This window comes from Sciurus vulgaris, assembly GCF_902686455.1.
Source record: "Sciurus vulgaris genome assembly, chromosome: 5".
In the NCBI taxonomy this organism is placed as follows: domain Eukaryota; kingdom Metazoa; phylum Chordata; class Mammalia; order Rodentia; family Sciuridae; genus Sciurus; species Sciurus vulgaris.
Genome location: NC_136465.1, coordinates 11257960 through 11278568, shown reverse-complemented (window position 1 = coordinate 11278568; position 20609 = coordinate 11257960). Strand labels below are relative to the sequence as shown.

The 20609-nt window shown below is 35.3% G+C and overlaps 1 protein-coding gene across 5 annotated transcripts in view; it reads left to right on the top strand.

The window, feature by feature from the left end:
• The window catches only part of PPP2R2A (protein phosphatase 2 regulatory subunit Balpha), a 61191-nt gene extending 41153 nt beyond the window's left edge, over positions 1-20038 (top strand). For all 5 annotated transcript variants that reach the window (XM_079139035.1, XM_079139034.1, XM_079139037.1 and 2 more), the window contains 7 exons: positions 7158-7323; positions 10971-11083; positions 11729-11906; positions 13071-13235; positions 14320-14489; positions 17019-17110; positions 19006-20038. In XM_079139035.1, the coding sequence (XP_078995161.1) occupies positions 7158-7323; positions 10971-11083; positions 11729-11906; positions 13071-13235; positions 14320-14489; positions 17019-17110; positions 19006-19285 (1164 nt within the window). In that variant the 3' untranslated portion in view covers positions 19286-20038. The remainder of the gene's footprint in view (positions 1-7157; positions 7324-10970; positions 11084-11728; positions 11907-13070; positions 13236-14319; positions 14490-17018; positions 17111-19005) is intronic.
• The last annotated feature ends 571 nt before the right edge of the window (positions 20039-20609 follow it).

Below are 20609 nucleotides of genomic sequence, written 5' to 3'. Positions count from 1 at the left end.
TTTGTTAAAGTCAAATCAGATGTGAAAAAATAGCTAAAATTTAAGGAAAAGGGGGCAAAATTTTCTTTAATAATGGGTTCTAGTAAGTGTAGTCAAAATAACAGTTTAATGTTTTCCTAAAGATGGTTAGTTACATTAGTTTGAAATTAAAGATGTAACTTGTTACTGAAGTTGCTCAATTTTACTTGTGTTAGAAAATAAGGCCAAAAATTTTATATTGAAATAATAACAATTTCCATTGGGAGTGGTGGCACACATCCCAGCAACTCTGGAGACTAAAGCAAGAGAATTGTAGGTTTGAGATCTTTCTTAGTAATTCACTGAGACCCTATCTCAAAATAAAAAATAAGGACTGGAGACGTAGCTCAGTGGTAAAGCTCCCCTAATTCAATCCCCAGTACCTCCTCTGACACCCCCTTCCCCTGCAAAAAAGAAGAAAGAATAATGATTTCCTATGATTCTTTCCTGAAATCCCACTGAAGATTCTAAAATGATAATATTTCATATATATACTCTTGTAAGAAGAAATGAGCAGAATGATTTGAGGGAAGAGCCTCTGGTAAGAAAAACTGGGCTTCCTTTACATGTATCTGTCATCTTTAATCTTTTGTAATAATTCAAAACAGATGGTGCTGGGATAGTTCATTGGGTAGAGCACTTGCCTAACTGAGTAAGACTCCCAGTATTCATCCCCAGCACTGCAAAAAATAAAATCAAATCATTGTCTAGAACCTCACTTAAGTAGCATATATTCTGAAAATTCAATATATACTTTTAAGTGATAGATTAAATAACAGTGATGATGATGGTTGAATTTTTCCCCCTGAAACTTAATCTTGTTAGTAATTGATTTAATGCATTTTTACCTCATAAATTTTTCACATTTTAAAGCTGCGTCTTAACACAAGAGCTTCTGATACACTGTTGTCTTCAGGATCTATTACATTGGTTATAATTGTGTGGACTTTACACTTTGCTCTAATTTTGGGGAGGAATTTTATGAATTCACGTCTATATTTATGTAAAATAGTGTTAGCTTGAAAAGTGGAAGGAAATCTACAGATGATCTTCCTCTTCTATAGATCAACCCCAGGAAAAGTTAGTGACACAGTTTTAGATAAGCTATTAATGCTGCATTCCAGTGTACACTGCCCCCTAACCAGTGGGTATTTCTTAGTCTCTGGTAATGATATGATAGTAACTTTGTTTATAAAACACATTGGCATTTGATCATTGCGGGTTTATCCTCTTACCTGTGATAAGGTTCCTTGCTAAACTTGACTTTACTAGAGACCAAAATATCTTCACCAACTATTGTCCTTACTTACGAAGAGGTCATGCAATAGTAACAGAGAACTTGGCCATCAGATTTTGACATCTTTAACCCATCCTTTCTGTCAGATTTGTTTCATCTTTCAGAAATAGCAGGTCTCCTTTCATGTCATGCCATCAAGTAGCCATCTGTGTCCAGCTACTGGCTATACATCTCTTCCCCAATAAAAATGTGAAGAAACTGAGTAGTTATTTAGAGGCTCTTCGTTCAGTTCAAGTGTATTTCAGACTGATAATTGCTTAATAATTTTGACTGCCATTTAATAGCATTTTTTAAAATAATATATTTATACTAAGTGTCATTACACAGATTCTTTGTTATGGAAAGAGGGCATGTGAGGAAATAGAGACACACAGCTAGAGAGCTTTCCCTGAGGTAGTCACAGGCATCATGTGATCAGTAAGTCCAAAATTCTAATAACCACTCTTCTTATAGCATGTACTGAAATAGGTGACCATCTTCCTTATTTATCTTTACCTTTTATGATAATTTATGACAACAAAGGAGATGGTGGAATAGTTCCTTTTTTGTTAATGTAAATATTAATGCAATTTTTAGACATTTGAAGAGCTGTTAAATATGTGCTTTAGTTTTTAGAGATTTTTGTCATTTACTTGGGTATTCAAATTAGGTGATGGGCAGTTGTTGAAAAACCTGGCTTCCTGCTGACTCTGGGTTATTCAGACTTTCCGTTTACTTGGAGACTTTCTGATACTTCTGGTAAGATAAGTGTGGAAGAAGAGTTGGGCTTAAGGAGAAAGTGTAGGTGGGTAAAATTCCTTTTTTCATTTCTTTTCAATTCATGTGAGATCTTTGATTCCTGTTTTCCAGGACTTCCGGTAACTTTTTTGCATTTCCTTCTCTATTATGTTTTTGTTGTTTTGTGGTGTTGGCCTCAGCCTAGGTAAACACTGTGCCCTTGACCTACATCTATCCCCAGTCTTTTTCGCCTTATTTTGAGAGGAGTATTGTTAAATTGCCTAGGCTGGCCTTTGTTGCAATCCTTCTGCGTGTGCCACTGTGCCTGGCTGTGCTTTTTTGTTCATAAGGTGGTATTTCCAAAACTGCCTAACAGGATGATGAAGAACCCTTAGGAAGCATGTTCATTCCAAAAGATGACAAATATTGTCGACACACTGATATTCTCCTTAAATGATTTGGAAAACTTAGAATGGGCCTCAAAATCAACAACTTGCAGTTTAGCAAAATCCAGTATCATTTATATATAAAAGGTATTGACTTAGTTTGATGTTTATTTAAGTGTAAGAACAAAATCTGTTTTCAGATAATGTGGCAGCATTCACTTAGTGTGGTTTTTCTGTGTCAGTCAGAATAGCAGATGTAGCAATAGCCGTGAGGAATGGTTGGAGAGATCTAGGCTAAGGGGAAGAGATGTTTAAAGATTCGTGAAGAAAAAGATATTGACTTACTTTGTGTGTAGGAATAAATTCACGAGATAGATTCCCCCAATTTGTCAGGAATATTGTAGAGACAGTACATGAGGAGCTAAAGAAAATACCCTTATACTTTGTTTCAAATTAGAGTTCCTATCTACAAAATAAGGTTACTTTTCTAGTTACCAGGATTTAACTGTCTTTATTTTTCATTCATACATCAATCAAGGCCATGTTTTTCAGAATGTAAAACTTTAGAATTATCTGGGGCTTGTATTTAAAATGCAGATTCCTGCCCTGCTCCTCCAGATTACAAAATCAGAAATCAGAATTTGGTGCAGTTATGTAACTTCATCACTTTTGCTTTTTTTAAAAGCCTTTTGAAAATGTCATCTAATAGAAAAGATTAAAATTGTCCGCATTCCAGTATCAGGTAGTAGAAAAAGTTCCAAATGCGTCTTGAAGCTTATATTATCTAAAATACTTTAAAACAGCATTCTTAAGAATGGAGCATGACATTTAAAAAAAAAAGAAAAGTGCACAAAATCCTAAGTGTTCCATTCGAGATTGTTAACAAAACATATTGGAGTAACTCTCCCATGAATCAAGAAGTAGGGTATTACTGGCACTCCAGAAGTGGCCGTCCACTCTCTTTATCCCCAGTACCCTCTCCTCCCCAAAGCAAGCTATGGATTTCTTTTGCCTGTTTTGAACTTTATATATTTATGGCACATTTTTACAGAATTCAAGAGCTGGAATTCATAGGGTTTTGCAGAGATTCTTTTTTCCCCCCACTTAATATTTTTAAAAATTTGTTCTTTTTAGTTATACATGACAGTAGAATGTATTTTGACATATCTTACGTACATGGAATATAACTTCCCATTCTTGTGGTTGTACATGATGTGGAGTTACACTGGTGTTATGTATTCGTATGAACATAGGAAAGTTATGTACAATTAATTCTGCTGTCTTTCCTGTTCCCCTCCCTCTCCCTTCCCTTCATTTCCCTTTGTCTAATCCAGCGAAATTCTGTCTTCTATCTCCTCCCCCTTGTGTGTTAGCATCCACATGTCATTTGGCCTTTGGTTTTTTTTAGGATTGATTTATTTCACTTAGCATAATTGTCTCAAGTTCCATCCATTTACCGGCATAATTTCATTCTTCTCTGTGGCTGAGTTAATATTCCATTGTGTGTATATACCACATATTCTTTATCCATTCATCTATTGAAGGGCACCCAGGTTGGTTCCATAGTTTCGCTATTGTAAATTGAGCTGCTGTAAACATTGATATGGCTGCATCACTGTAGTATGTTGATTTTAAGTCCTTTGAGTATATGCAGAGGAATGGGTGGTTCTATTCCAAGTTTTCTCAAGAATCTCCATACTGCTTCCCAGAGTGGTTGCATCAAATTGCAGTCCCACCAGCAATTATGGGTGTACGCTTTCTCCACATCCTCGCCAACATTTATTGTTACCTGTATTCTTTATAATTACCATTCTGACTAGAGCGAGATGATGAAATCTCAGTGTAGTTTTAATTTTTGTAGAGATTCTTAACCTTTTGGTTCTGTGGATTCTTAAAAGGAAGCCTTATATCTTTGCAAATCTCTCTCTCAATTTCCATGTTAAATTCATTTGAATAAAATCCAGAAGGGAGATTGCTTGATCATATGGTAGTTCTGTTTTTTGTTGTTGTGTTGGGTTGTTTCGTTTTAAGGAACCTCCATACTGTTTTTCGTATAGTGGCTGCATTATTGTTTTCCATAGTGGCTATACCATTTATGTGGTGTATTTTTTAAAGCATTAGCTAAACATACTTAGAAAAATACACAATACTAGTACTTACTTTTTCATATAACAAACATCTAGACTTTGTCTCAAAGTAAATAGGGCTGAACTGGGCACAGTGACACATGACTAATCCTAGCAACTTGAGAGGCTGGGATAGGATGATCACAAGTTCAAGGCCAGCCTCAGCCACTTGGGGAGGCCCTCAACAACTTAGTGAGACCCTGCCTCAAAGTGAAAAATAAAAAGGGCTGGGGGATGTAGCTCAGGTGAAGGGCCCCTGGGATCAATCCCCAGTAATCCATCCCATCCCAAAAGGTATCCTCATTCTCTGTGACTTAAAAGAGTTGTTTCTGTTTCTTAGACAAAACCCAGAAAGCCGCCTTTGATTTCCATGCCTTCTTGTTCGAGTGGCACAGTGTTAAACACATGCGATTGTTTCTTTTTGGCTCACCATACTTGATTCATGCAGAGAATAGTGAGTGATGTCATAGTCATTATAATCTAAATGCCCCCTGGCCAAGTGCAGGGAAGTCCCACTGCCAGCTAAGGGCTGAGCTCACTGGAGCCTGCTGTATGTTTGTGCATTTGTTTTATATTACTGCTGCTGTTATCTCTGCTGTTGTTCTTTGTCCTGTGGGTATATTGTTAAAAATTGTTAAGTAATTTTAGGGGTGTTTCAGGAGAGGAGAGGCTAATATGTGGTGTCTTTCAACTTTCTAGACATAATTTTCTCCTTGTGTGATACATTTGTGATGTACTTTTGTTTCCTGTTACAGATGGTGCTTCTTGCCATCCATTGCAATTGCTGAACTCCCCCATGGTTTTGTTGAGACCCATGCTGCTATTCTTGAGTTTTCAGAAGGATATTCTTGTTTTGTTTCTGAACATATTTGCATACATTGTACTTTACTTTATTCAAAAACTTCATTGCATGGCTCGCCCTTGCTCTTTACATTGATGACCTGAGTCGTATGGACCTCGATCAGTTTCTGCTTTTGACTCTAGTTTAAGTCTCTGTCCCTTCTAAATCTTAGTAAACACGTCACATTTAAGTGTTGAATGAAAAAACAAAGTTGCAAACACAGTATTTATATTAAAGATTGAATTGCTGCTTAGTATATTGTCATTTTCTTGGTACATAATGAAAAATCTTGTGAGACTGGGTGAGTAATTCTGGTGGAAGATTTATGGCATTTCTTCTGAAGTGATCAAATATATATATTTACTGGATTAGCTATTATATGATCTAATTTGGAGTATAAGTATGGTAATGAGAAAAGACTCTGAATATGATTTTTATCACCCCCTGCATATCTCCAAGGCAGCTTATGTTCTGTTGTATGCTTTGTATTAATATCAGCCAACCTATTCACTGATAATTGATACTGTTATTCAAGGGTTCAAATGTAGCTTTGTCCATGAATGAGCAATCCAGATCATTGAGTTACTGGAAAAAATCAACCTGGAACATTACGTAACAGGTTTTCTTTTGATATGGAGACTAATGATAGGATTTCGTTCTTCCTTTCTTTTTCTCTTTTTTGGTGGTGCTGGGGATGGAACGCAGGGCCTCAGGCATAATAGGCAATCGCTCTATGACTGAGCTACATCCCCAGCCCCAGTAAGAGGCTATTCTTATCCAATAATCTTAAACATTTCACTTAATAACTCACTTTTATTTAAAATAGTTGTCCATAGTAATAACCAGTTGTTCTTCGTTTAAGCTGTTTTTCCATAGTTTGTTTGTTTTTGAACCATACTTTTTTTTTTGGACAGCGTTTTTAATTGTGTGGTGATAGACCAAATGAAATTGTAAACATGATTATAATTCTCATTTTTTACTGAGGTATTAAGTGTTAACCGAAAAAGCTCACAAGTAGTACCTTTATCCAGCAATTTAAGTTTTGTGTTTTTCAAGCTGATACTAAAATAAATCATTAGTGTGTATAAGACTTGTAAGATAAGAAAGGTAGTTTAAGGAGGGTAAGCCGTTTTTGGTGGGGAGGGATGGGGGTTTTGCTGGCTAATGCTGAATGTATATTTAATCAGTAGCTATGTTCCCTGTAATGGTGGTCTTGGGATACTTGGTACAGATCCAAAGGTGAGGTCATTGCATTTCTGGGAACTCCTAAGGTTTTTCAGCAGTGAAATAACCAAAAGACAGGCATCAGAAAGGAAAGGGGGAAATTTTTTTTTTAATAACAGGTGGGAATTGACCCTGAAGTAGACAAAGAAAGTATAGCCTCAGCCAGCTTTTTCTGAGCAAGGTTTTTTGTTTTTTTAAATCTGTGCTTTTTAGAAAAACTTCCTTATTATAGATGTTCAGGATTACTGTTGTTGTTATCAGTATGACTCTAACCTATAATATAATAGTGAATTAGTAATCAAATTAATCCACTGTTTTCCTATTGAATGAAGCTTATTTTTTAAGCTTTTGCTTCCCCCGACCCCCTTTGAAAGCTTTCCTGTTTATTCCTTGAAGACCTTTAAATGTAGAAAACAGAATATAATTGTATTTAAGATATAAAGCTAACTAATGGACCATCCAGAATTTGCAGGGTGTGTTGGAACTGATTACATATTGTTTTGAAATATTAATCAACAATGATCCAAATATTTTTGTTTTCATTTTAGAACAAAATTCAGTCTCATAGCAGAGGAGAATATAATGTTTACAGCACCTTCCAGAGCCATGAACCAGAGTTTGACTACTTGAAAAGTTTAGAAATAGAAGAAAAGATCAACAAAATCAGGTGGTTACCCCAAAAAAATGCTGCTCAGTTTTTATTGTCTACCAATGGTAAGTACACATCTCCTCTTCCAGTGCCTACTACCTGTACCTATCCCACAAGGGTTGCTCACCTTTTCCAACAGGAGTTGTCATGAGAGTTCTTTGTGGGAGACATTAGGAAACTTTACTTCTCTGTACAGAATGTAATCTGTATTTCTTTCTCTGTTTTTTTTGTTTGTTTGTTTGTTTTTTGTTTTTTGTTTACTTGAAATTTTTAGATTCTTGGGTACCAGTTTTTATTTAGTGTATGTCCTATTTGTAGTGAAAAGAATGAGCTGCTTCACCATTGAGTTAGGTTGGTCCTATTTCTATCACTGTTCAGCTTTGTAACTTTGTGCAAATTCTAATACCCAGTTGAATTTTTCTCATCAACAAACTGGAGATGATATCTGTGTTATAGTATTGTTGTACTAAATACAGTAACTTTGCATGTGTAAGGAGTATGTTAATTTTCTTTGGTCCTCCTTTCTAAGTGTACCTAAATTCTATTAAGTGTAAGTGTTTGAGTTGACTCTACAATTTGAAGCCCTTTGTGACAAGTTAAGAATTGGATAATTTTGTTGTTGTGGTTTTTTTTTTTTTTTTTTTTTTTCCTATAAATCACTGCTACTTGGTATCTTGGGTCTAAAGAGAATCATTAGAGTGATTGAGGAGACATTTCAGAATCCAGATGGCAAGTGTATAAAAATTTAGATTAAATCTTTTCTGAGGCTGCAACATGGGTTGGGAGAAACCTTTTATTTTCTCCACTCCTCACTATTAATAGGAGAAATTCTAGCACCTAGACATTTGCAGAGTGTAAACTCAAGTGGCTTCTGTGGTAACATGTTTTATAGAGGCTTTGCTTTGCTTCTCTGGAAACATAATCACCAGATAAGTCTTTCTAGACCTTAAATATTGCAGAAACTCAGTGGAGGGAGAGGCCACTGGAAATTCCAGTGTCTGGGTCAGGTTTGTGTGATTCTCTGTAGTTTTTATCTCTAGACAGAATTAATAGATTTAGTATAAACATTTAAATTTTCAAATTTAAATTTTCAAATTTTTGATTGATATCATAAATTATCTGAAAGCTCCATAGAGAACATTGTAAATTTTTGTCGTGATGAATTCTAAATAAAATACAAACAAATGGAGACTGCATTGTTTTGTGTGTATGCTAAAAAAAATAGTGCTTAAAAATAGGATCCAAGGTGGGAGGATAAACCTGGCATGGGATTTTCTAAGCTGTTATGCCTGGGTGATAGGATGGGAACAGGATGGAGGTAGGAGGAGGACTCAAGCTGCATCTGAAAGCTTTATTTAAAAGGACAGAAAGCAGTTTGGAAGAAATAACATCTGTTAAGTGGAGTGAGATCTTCATTCTGTGTGGTTTTCTCTGAAAGCTAGCATGATAACCCACCCTATACCCCAGTGTTAAAAAAGTCGCTATACTCATAAAAATAAGTTTGAAACTACTACTATGGGGTATCTTTGTCTCATTTGAAATTTCTTCAAGCCTTTTTTTTTTTTTTTAATATTTTTAGTTGTAGATGGGCGAAATACCTTTATTTTATTTATTTATCTTTACGTGGTGCTGAGGATTGAACCCAGTATCTCATACATCCTAGGCAAGCGCTCTACCACTGAGCCACAACCCCAAGTGTTTTTATTCTTTCTTTTTTTCTTCTTTTGCCTTTCTCTGATACTTCTTTTTTTGCCATTAACTACTGAATCATATCCCCAGCCCTTTTTAATTTTTTTATTTTGAGACAGGGCTTGCTGAGTTGCTGAGACCGACTTCACACCTGCAATCCTCCTCCCTCAACCTCCTGAGCTCTGCTGGGTTTATGGGCGGGTGACACTATACCCAACTTCTCTTATTCCTTCTTCATCCTGCTACATTGCAAAAACATCTGTCCAGCCTGTTGACCTTGAGTCTTAATTATACGAATATTAACAAATTACACTCAGAAATGGGTTGTTCTAACAGCTTAAGTTTTGGAATTTTAGACAAAGCTGCATTCCCACAAAGGAGGCTTGGCAGCGTTTTTCTCTGCTCTGCCTCTTTGCATGTGGCAGGTGGGCCCCAGAGGTGAACTTTTAATTATTTGGCAGTTTTAGGAAACACAAGTGGAAACTGTGGGAGGGACAGATCTTGTTGAGAATCTTAAAAGTCCTCTCCAGGAAAGTTGTGGGTATTTACCTAGTCTTTGAAGTCTTATCTATCTTAATTTTTCAGGTAGTTTGTTTTTAGGATTTTTTTTTCCATATAATATTGTAAGAAACATAAATTAATTTCACCCTTCTAAATGTTTGTTAAAGCCTATTGGGTTTTCTTTATCTTGATCTTCAATAAAGATAATGAATTTAAACAGGCCAGAAGACAGCGGTAGGGACGGGGGGACAGGGTTGTCATCTTGATTATCAGTGGTTTCCGGATTTTATTTGTTCCAAAATATAGACTTTAGGCAATACTTGTGTCTAAATATTTAAATGCACATACACACTAAATAGTGCGTAGGAAACACATAGAACTTAGCTGCAAGAGAATTATAGACAAGATTACATAGAATTTAGAAAGAATAGATTACAGGTTACTAAAGTTAGTTTTTCTTTTGAGAAAGGCATCTACAGGAACAACAAATTCTCTTCTAAACAAAGCAAATGAAGATTAGCAGGCTAGAGAATCAGTGGTGTCTCTCTAGGAATTGTTTTGCGTGGCTTTTATAAAATGGCTCTAAGTGTGAACTGGGCTTAATGACTCGCTTCCAAAGAATAGAGTATGGCAAGGGGGAATGTCATTGTTTTTACAAACCTACCATGGTTGCATAAGATGCATCAGAGCAAGCTGGGTGAAGGGCATATGGGAACACTCCTGTCTTGGCACTTTTTTCTAAGTCTAAACTTAAATCTAAAATAAAAGTTTATTTAAAAGTTTATTTTTAGGCATTTGGGTTTAGCTCAGTGGCAGAGTACTTGTTTAGATCAGTTCTCTGCCCTTGTGGGAGGAAAAAAATAAGGTTAACAGTAAAGTTTATTTTTTAAAAAATTCTCTTTTATATGTCTTTGACATGAAGAATATTTTTCTTGAAGGGTCTGGGGCATATGCTTTTAATCAACCAATTTTTTTTGGTTGAGGGAGTTGTTTCATACTTAGAAATCCATGACACAAAGGGAAAAAGACATTTAAAATGGAGGCATCCAGTGCTATGAAGGAATCTGTGGAGTCTTTGATAGGATCTGCTTAGAAAGTGAACTGAGGGATCCAGGCCTTTCCATTCCAGTTCTAAGTAATATGCAGTGTGAACTAAGTTTATCATTCATTCTCTTATCTTTTTTGAGTTCGATACCTAGCATATTTGTGTACTTATTTGTGTGTATTCATAAACATGTGGTTATATACGTCCATTTTTTTCCCCTGTAGTTTTAGTTCTTTTTAAGGGATAGAGATCTGGCTGTGACTTGATTGGATAGCATGTGGAATTTTATGATTACCATTAATGTATAAATTTGTAATTTCTGTGTATGTTTTTGTTCACATGATAATTGGAATTTTTATTAGATACAGGATTTTTTAAAAGATTCTTTTAGGTGAAATCCAAAGTGGCTTATGAAAGGTATCTTAAAATTTTATTAGTATTATTTATTTTTGAGGACTTTCATTATTCTCTCCTCAGATAAAACAATAAAATTATGGAAAATCAGTGAAAGGGACAAAAGACCAGAAGGCTATAACTTGAAAGAGGAAGACGGAAGGTATAGAGATCCTACTACAGTTACTACACTACGAGTAAGTACTTTAAAAATGATTCAGATGAATTGGGTTTTATGTTCATATCGTATTATAGCCTAGATTCCAAGAAGAATAGGAATAATTGCAATTACAATTCTTAGCCCCCACTAATAATTCTGTGAGAAGGTAGGACATTGAGTTACTCCCATTTAAACATAGAAACCAAACTAAACAGAGGCCATGTTGTAGCCAGGGTCAGAACTAGGAATGAAACAGAAGAGCATGTTTTATACTATACCACTGCTCTTTTTCATAGTTGGAATGTCAGTTCTTGCAAGATTAAATTTCAAGATTCATTTTCTTTGGAGATCAAAAAAATGGAAAGGGACAAGTTTTAGTTGTGACTTAAAAAATACCAAGATACTATGATTTAATTTCTTTTTTTACCTCATTAATTTGAACCACAACCCTTCTCTAACTTTGCATATCTTCCAAGTAAAAGATTGGAACAAAGAAGGCAAGTTATCCACATTGTTTACTTTTTCTTCACATTTCAGATTTGAAAAGATCAACATCAGTTGCTTTTTAAGCCTGTGGTATCATGCTGTTTTATTTTCTCACAAAAACTAAAATAATGAAGTCTTCTGAACCTTAGCTGCTCACTGAACTTATTGTAAATTGTTTTTTATGTCTTATTGACAGGTGCCAGTCTTTAGACCCATGGACCTAATGGTTGAGGCTAGTCCAAGAAGAATATTTGCCAATGCTCATACATACCACATCAACTCAATTTCTATTAATAGTGATTATGAAACTTATTTATCTGCAGATGATTTGCGGATTAATCTTTGGCATCTGGAAATTACAGACAGAAGTTTTAGTATCCACTTGGTTTTGTTTTTTGGTATATGGTAAAGAAAGCATGTTATGCCCATATTAAATTCATTGTATTATTTTATGTTTTTTATTCCTTTTTTTTTTTTTTTTTTTTTTTTAATATGGGTGGCATCTTATTTTTTCCGTGTGTATAAGTGAACACTGGGGAAGAGTTACTTGATAAGATAAATGGCATGATGCATTGATTTCAAAATTAGTTCATGGAATTTTAAGAGATTTGTATCTGTGAAAATAGAAATTTGGTTTTTTAATAATTGAGTTTTTGGTTAAAAAATTTTTGAGTATCGTACTTGAGATTTTAATTTTAAAAATATTCTCATTGACATTGGAAACGGAAATTCACACATGTCATGATGAAAGATGATATAAAGTCAAAAGAATTTTTCCAAACCCTGTTCTTACTCTTCATATCAATCCTCTGAAATTTTTCAGTTCATATGTATGTGATGTATCAACCTATATACGATACATATTCATATAATATATATAAATACAGAAATGTATGCATTTATTTTTTAAAGCCTTGATCAATGGTAATTGATATATATTTTTCAAATAGCTTGTTTCAAAAATTTAAAAACCTTATTATACTCTGTCAATAAGTATATAAGAGCGTATTTGCTTGAATCTTTACCAATCTAGTTAAAGTCTTGTTTTTTTTTTTTTTTTTTTTTTTTAAATAAACTCAGACATCTTTCATATTCAGTCACTTGTATTTCCTTTTATTCTTTTCTGTTTTTTTCCCACTGGATTTACATGCACCCATACTTTTAAAAGTACTTTTTTTTGTATTGAGTTGATTGCGCAAATAATATCCCTTTTTTACTCTCTTGAGGTGTTTGGTTTGGAATTCTCTAATACTTATGAAGCCAAATTTATTGGTCTTTGCTTTATGATTTCTAGAATTTGTATCATAATAAGAAAGACTTCTGTATTTTAAAAGTTGCCTGTACTCCTGTAAGAACTATTTGGTTTTTTAGCATTAAAGGTTCTAATACTTATGGGATATATACTCACAGAAGAGTAGAGTGCAATTCAGACTTAATACTTGTTAGGTCTCTGAATGGATTTTAGGTTTGAGAAATACAGAATTATATTTGCTTATTTTTTTTTCCAAGTGAAAATTCCTTAATAAAATCCTATCTAGATATTGTGGATATCAAGCCTGCCAATATGGAAGAGCTCACAGAAGTGATCACAGCAGCAGAATTCCATCCAAATAGCTGTAACACATTTGTATACAGCAGCAGTAAAGGAACTATTCGGTTATGTGACATGAGGGCATCTGCCCTCTGTGATAGGCATTCTAAACGTAAGTTTATTGCATTTTTCCTTAATAATATTTAATTTGCCTGAAACTAGCTTAGTCATATGTGCCCAGAGCCTCCTGTACTTGGTAAACTGCTGACTCCATGAGGCATTACAGGTTGTTCCCTAATATGGAAAAACATAGTAAGGCTCCCTGGGAGCTGTATCTGTTGATTCCCAGTGAATGTATTTTTTTTAGTGGAATGCTATTCTCTGGGCAGCACAATATTCAAGTAGAACACCTCCTCTCTTTTGCTCCCTCCCTCTTCATTCCTACTTTTCTTTCTGTTTTGAACTTCCTAGGAAGACTTATCTCAAGAAGAGGTAATCTTAGCTTAAAAGAAAAAAGTTTGAAAACCACTGACTTAAAAAATTAAGGGGTTGCAGTGTTCTTATTGTCATGTAGTTGAATGTTTTTAAAACTCAGGAAATAGGTGCATGTCTATTATGAAAATAATTTTATGTAGCCACTAGAAAGAAATCCTGGTATGAATTTGGATGGGTGAAGATGACATGTTTTTCACCCTGATGATATAGGTAGAGTCAGTTAGGCATATTGCAGAATGTACTAGTCTGGTCCACTGAAGTTGCGGGTCTCAGGTGAGTGGTTTGACTAAATTAGCCTTATGACTTTGGAAGGTACAGCACACTTTTGCATCTTCAGCTTTCAATATCAGGTCATTTTTGCCAGACACATGCCTGTAATCCCAGCAACTCAGGAGGCTGTGCAGGAGGAACCAAAGTTCAAAGCCAGCCTCTACAGCTTACTGAGACCCTGTCTCAAAAACAATGAAAGGGGTGCAGATGTAACTTAGTGATAAAGAGCTCCTGGGTTCAGTTCCCAGCTAAACAACCTCCACCCCCAACAAAATATGTCATTTTCTTAAACTTTTAGGGGAATTACATTGTTATTAAAGCCAGAGATGTTTAAAAATCATCTTATAATAAAGAATCATCAGTTCTTTATTTGCTTGTGATTTTTACTTCACTCTTAGGATGTTTATGAATGGTTGTTTCAGAAAATTACTTGTCCAACCCAGAATATTATACATATCACTCTTTTCTCTCTTTCCTTGGCTTGTTTTTAGTGTTTGAAGAACCTGAAGACCCCAGTAACAGGTCATTTTTTTCTGAAATCATCTCTTCTATTTCTGATGTAAAATTCAGCCATAGTGGTCGCTATATGATGACTAGAGACTATTTGTCAGTCAAAATTTGGGACTTAAATATGGAAAACAGGCCCGTGGAAACATACCAGGTACTTGCATTTTTCTTTCAATGAACATCTACCTTATTTACTTTAAAGTGTTTATAGGGAAGGATTTTTTTACTGTGTGTTAATCCCAGTGTAGTGTGGGTTCACCATTAGGTTTTCCCTCTCAGAAACCCATGAATATGTTGCTTTTCCTCATGTTAAATGTGTGTGTGTGGATGTGTATGTTTAAGTGTACACACACACACACGTTGTCTGTTCAGTTTTGCTGCTTAATTGAGATTTTATTATGTGTCTGGTTTAGTATTGTCAAGCTTGTGTGCTGCTGCATACACGTGAGTGAGAAGAAAAGTGCACTCCCTGCTAAGGGAGCATGCAGAGTGATGGAACGAGAGCTTCGGTTTAGTGTGCGTAGTTATGTCACTCAGGTGTCTTATGGGCCAGCAGTATTGTCTTTCACTAAAGGAAAGGGGCTGGAAAGCTCAACAGATGGCTTAGGAATTGCCTGTTATGGGGTATCACTTGAGGATTCTCTTCTTGGCAGCCAGCCACTACCCTTTACCCAGAGACAAGAAAGCCCAGCATGAGACAGAGGCCAACAGAAACCTATTATGCCCTGGACTGTAGTGTAGGAAATACTTAATGCTGTCTAATGGTTATAATGGTTTCTTTATGTTTCATAGTTCCAATAAAATCAGAACAGAATTTCTCGAACTAAATATCCTTTGACAAACCTATAAACCACCCAAGATTCTCCCTAATGGTCTTTGAAATTTCAAAATAAGATACGATACTACATTGAAACAGAAGCAAAGATATAAAGTGCTGCTTTGTTTTCAAAATATATTTGGGGACCCAGCATGGTAGCACATACCTATAACCCCAGCCACTTGGGAGACTGAGGCAGGATTTCAGGATGGCCTGGGCCAACCTAGCAAGCCGCTGTCTCAACATATAAAAAGGAAGTGTTGGGGTTGTAGCTCAGTGGTAGAGCGCTTGCCTAGCATGTGTGAGGGACTGGGTTCAATCCTCAGCACCACATAAAAATAAAAAAATATAAATATGGCTTGGGATGTAACTCAGTTTTTAAGTACCCTACAGTTCAGTCCCCAGCACCCAAAAATAAGTAAGAGAGAGTGTGTGTGTGTGTGTGTGTGTGAGAGAGAGAGAGAGAGAGAGAGATTTTGTTAATTCTTTGTATTTATTTGTGTAACTGCTAAGGTTAATGTATCTTCTAGTTATCCTTACCTTCTCCCCATTCCCATTGAGGATTATTAATTTGAACCTTAGCTTCATACTCTTTAATCATTTGGTGAGAAACACTGTATGAACTACATGCATTGTAAAATGTTGCCGAATCACAGTAACCTAGCTGATGGTTTACCTGATTTCCCAATTCCTACCTATGCTAACTTGGATTAATAATTATAGAGTCACATCATTTGCATACATAGCCTGTACAAATTCATAATTTTGTTGAATTTATACAGTCATCTTGCTTTGCTCTGTTGTGTGTGATTTGGGGATATTTTTCTCAATTTTTTTAACATTACTTACCATGTTCAATCCTAAACCCACATGAGTTGCAAGCCCTCTGTACTAAAAGTAAAATGGACAATTAAAATAAGATTAGGAGGGCTGGGGAGATAGCTCAGCTGGTAGAATGCTTGTCTTGCAAGCACAAGGCCCTGAGTTCGATCCCCAGTACCACAAAAAATAAAATAAAATAAGATTAGGGTGTTTTAAAAAAGAAAGCAGAATTCTGATTTAGAGTATACTTTATTATCATTACTTCTATTTCAATAAAAGAATAGTTTATAATCTCCTTTTTTTCCCTCCAATTACAACAAATATTGTGATATTTCCTTTGTTAATTTAGCAGTATTAATGTTGAAATGTATCATGTTTCTCAGTCTTTTTAAATACTAGATTTACTTTTTTCTTTTTTTAAATATGAGTAAATATGAAATAATAATCCAAAAGTAGATACATTTTCATTAGCTTTTGACATTGAATAAGTAATAAGAAGTGATACTATCAACATTTTAAATGATGCACACCTAGTAACCATTAGAGTGTATTACCAAACCAAGGCATCATTGCACTGTGCATAGCATATGCATTTACTTGGAAATATAAGCCCAAGTTAAATGTATGCCCAGAAAATGGCATTTTAAAGGAAATAAGCAGTGTTTTAGCAGCAGTTAGTGGACGGAAAACCAAATATTGCTCTAATATTCTTTTCTTAGTCTGTGCCATTTTCAAATATTTTCTGGCCTGAGTGTTTTAGTCAGGTATTTCAGGGTACATGTGTCATGTCCAGAGGGAGTTTTTTTCTGTTATACTATAGGAAAATGTGCTTCCTTAGGGGTGGTTTGTGTTTTTGTAAAAGGTTCTTTAAAAACTGCTATTATTGTTACAAAAAAGATTGAGATTTAAGATGATGAGGTGTATGTGTGTACCTTTTTTTTTTTTTTTTTTTTTTTTTTTTAAGATAGAGACTTGTTAAATCATTTTCCTGATTTGAGTGCATAGGCTCTTTAGGTAAACCAAGTATATCTGTCTTTTCCCCAGGTACATGAATACCTCAGAAGTAAACTGTGTTCACTGTATGAAAATGACTGCATATTTGACAAGTTTGAATGTTGTTGGAATGGATCTGACAGGTAATTGATTTTAATTTGAACCTGTTATTTGAATATGAGTTTTATTAGAAATAAACTTGCTATTGCATGTCTCTTATTATAATTGCCACATTAGCTAAAAAAAAATGGCCAACTTTTTTTTAAGTTGACATAAATTACTTCATTTTTCCCCAAGGATTCCTTAAAATAAATTTAGTAATTTTAGCTATAGCATAGCAATACTGAGATAAAAATTACATATTGATTTCACTAGTAATATGAAATAAAACATCTGTAACAAAAGGTTTTATTTAAATCATTATTTAAGTGTCTTCAGATGTTTTCTTCTCATGAACCTGAGACATCACGTTTCTCACTGGTCGAGGTGGTACACACCTGTAGTCTAACCTATCTGGGCACTTGAGGCCAGAGGATAGCTACTGTTTCATCAAAATATGTCATTATTTCCAAATATTAAACGAGTCTTATTTTCAATTTTTGGTATTTAATTACCACTTAATGTGTTCAAGTTAAAACATAATTTCTAAAACTTGTATTTAAAGTAGTGGTACTTGATTTGATAGTATTTTTGTTACAGAGGCTTTATATGATTCAGGTTTCATGATACTAGGTGTTTTCGAGGGTGGTAGTACTTGGAACGTATATCTTTTGTCTGGTTTTTATATTATACTCATCTGGTTTTATGTAAGTTCCAGTATTGGTTTGGCTCCTCTTGGTAGGAATAAGCAAGCATTGCCTTTGAATGCCTCTACTGAATCTGAGGTATCAGGAAGGAAGAAGGAAAAGTGAGAAAGAGGGAGAAATGGACAGATTGGAAAGAAGGGAGGTCTTGTGTGTGTAATAGGGCGTGGTGCACTGCTACAGCTATTTCCTTAAGTGGGGGTAGGAGGTGCTCATTAATTTGTGACGTTTTAATTTTGTACCAGTTGTGCATAAACACCACATGTTATGTCCATTACCCCTGAATTTCTGTAATGAGTGTTTCTTAAAGGCAGACACACTCCTACAAAATGATAATGCAGGCTTGTAAAGCAGAAAATCATGTAGATGCAGTGCTGCCATCTAGTCCACAGATCGTGTTCAAATTTTACCAGTTGTCTCAGTTATGTCCTTTATAACAAAGAATCTGGTACAGTGCATATGCTAGGAACCTATGTTAAATTTATTTGTTTCATATGTAGCCGTATATTTTGTTCTGGAACAGTTCTTCACTAGAGTGTTTCTTAGTTGAAGGTTGTCTTGATAGAGGACCACAAGTTCATGGCCAGCCTCAGCAATTTAGTGAGGCCCTAATAAGCAACTTGGTGAAACCCTGTCTCAAAATAAGAAAGAAAAAGAGCTGGCAAGTGGGGGTAGGTGGTGGGACTAGGACAGAGTTGAATGAATCAGACATAACTTTCCCATATTGATATGTGGATACATGCTTGGTGAAACTCTACATCATATTCAACCACAAGAATGGAATCCTAATTAGAATAAGTTATACTTTGTGTATGTATACTATGTCATATTTACTGTCATGTGTATCTAAAAAGAATAAATATAAAAAATTTTGTTTAAAGGGTTGGGGATGTGGCTCAGTGTTAAGTGCCCCTGGGCTCATTCCCTAGTACCAATAAAAGAAGCAACGCTTGCTGGCTGATTTAGTTCAAAAATATTCAACAAAGATAACTCAGTACTAAGAGAAGTTTTACTTGAGATGCTGTTGGCATTGGTATAGTTCTGATAGAACCAAGTTAACCAGTGTATTTCTGGCTTATTCCAGTGATTGAGTTGTGCCAGCAGCCTTGTCCCCTTCATTCACGTCTGCTTGAAGCAGCTACTTTCTGTGGAATACTAGGTTAGGTTTAACCCTGAGCCACTGTAGTGGCTCAGCCCCTTGTTCGTTTGTTTGACTGACTCTTCTACTTTCACAGCGTTGTCATGACTGGATCTTACAATAATTTCTTCAGAATGTTCGACAGGAACACAAAGCGAGATATAACTCTAGAAGCATCACGAGAAAACAATAAGCCACGCACGGTTTTGAAGCCACGCAAAGTCTGTGCAAGCGGCAAGCGAAAGAAAGATGAAATAAGTGTTGACAGTCTAGACTTCAATAAGAAAATCCTTCATACGGCCTGGCACCCCAAGGAAAATATCATTGCTGTAGCTACTACAAACAATCTGTATATATTTCAAGACAAAGTGAATTAGGGTTGGCATTCCTAGCAGAAGAGCCCACTTCCTGCTTAGTTGAGATAGTTGAATCTAGCATTCGTACCTATAAAAGAGAGAGGTCCATTGTGGCACCCCTTTCCAGTGTTTGACAGTGTGCCATTCGACAACACATTTTTATAGCTACATGGAGAAAACTCTGTGGATTATCATTGTAGTGTTCTCCATGTCTGCTAGCCATTTAGGTAAGGGTAGGGCACTTTTAATTTAAATGACTTCTTGCACCATCTTGCCTAATGGACTAGATTGGACTGTATCAACATTGAGTTACTCCACTTTTTATGCCTTCCATTGTGATGACGTCAAACACAGTGAAAGCCTTCAGTCATGCTATGGGATTTGTGTATCCTCATTACTGTATCATTTGTGGGGTACACCCCTTCTCCCTTTTTTAAATTAAATACAGCTCATTCTTACTGTGGCTTGTAGCATTCCTCCTCTCTGGCCTCCTGGACTCTCCCCCTTCATCTCTCTCACCCTTGCTCCTTCCACCCAGTCTTGGTGGTGGTATATTAAGAAAGAACGAAAGCACACACAAAATGAGTCAGTTTGGGGTCAGTGATAAAGGGGGTATATGTTGCGAACAATGTTTTAATAACAGTTGGCTGTAATCACTCCTTGCCATGTCTGGCACTGAAAATAAGGAAAAAAAAAAAAAAAAAAAAAAAAAACTACTACTGAATAAAAGTGACAAAGAATGGAGAATCTGGTTTTCTTTTTCTTTTAAATCTACCTCTTTAAGCCAGTATTTTGTGTCATACCCTTGGGCGCAGTGAAATGAATGGGTTTCCATTGTTTTATTGGTATTTTTGTTAAGTATTTGTAACATATTTTCTTCTACGTGGGGAAAGGACAGGTGTTCTGTTGGAACATGGTTTGAATACATATTGGTATTAAGGATTTCAGTCTATAAATGCTCCTAGTTTTTTTTATTGTAGTTATGAGGGTATTGGATACATTGTATCTATACTTAACTCGATATCTGTTAATGAAATTGTTGTAAATGAGAACCAAATTTGTAGAACTTAATTTTTAAAGATTTTTTATAGTGCTTAATTTAATTTTTGCCTTATTAAATATTAAGTCAAAGACTTAAAATGTTTTTAACAAGTTAAGCTTTTTTTGTGACTCATTCATACAGTAGAACAGAAACTGAGTGATTCCATAGATTAAATTGACACCGCACTACTTTTTTGTTTTTGTTTTTATATTTTACTGCAATTGAATCAGAATGAGATGTACTTTGCCGCAGACATTTTTCTTTTGTTTGGTTTCCCAGAGCTATATTAAAGAAAAACTTAAA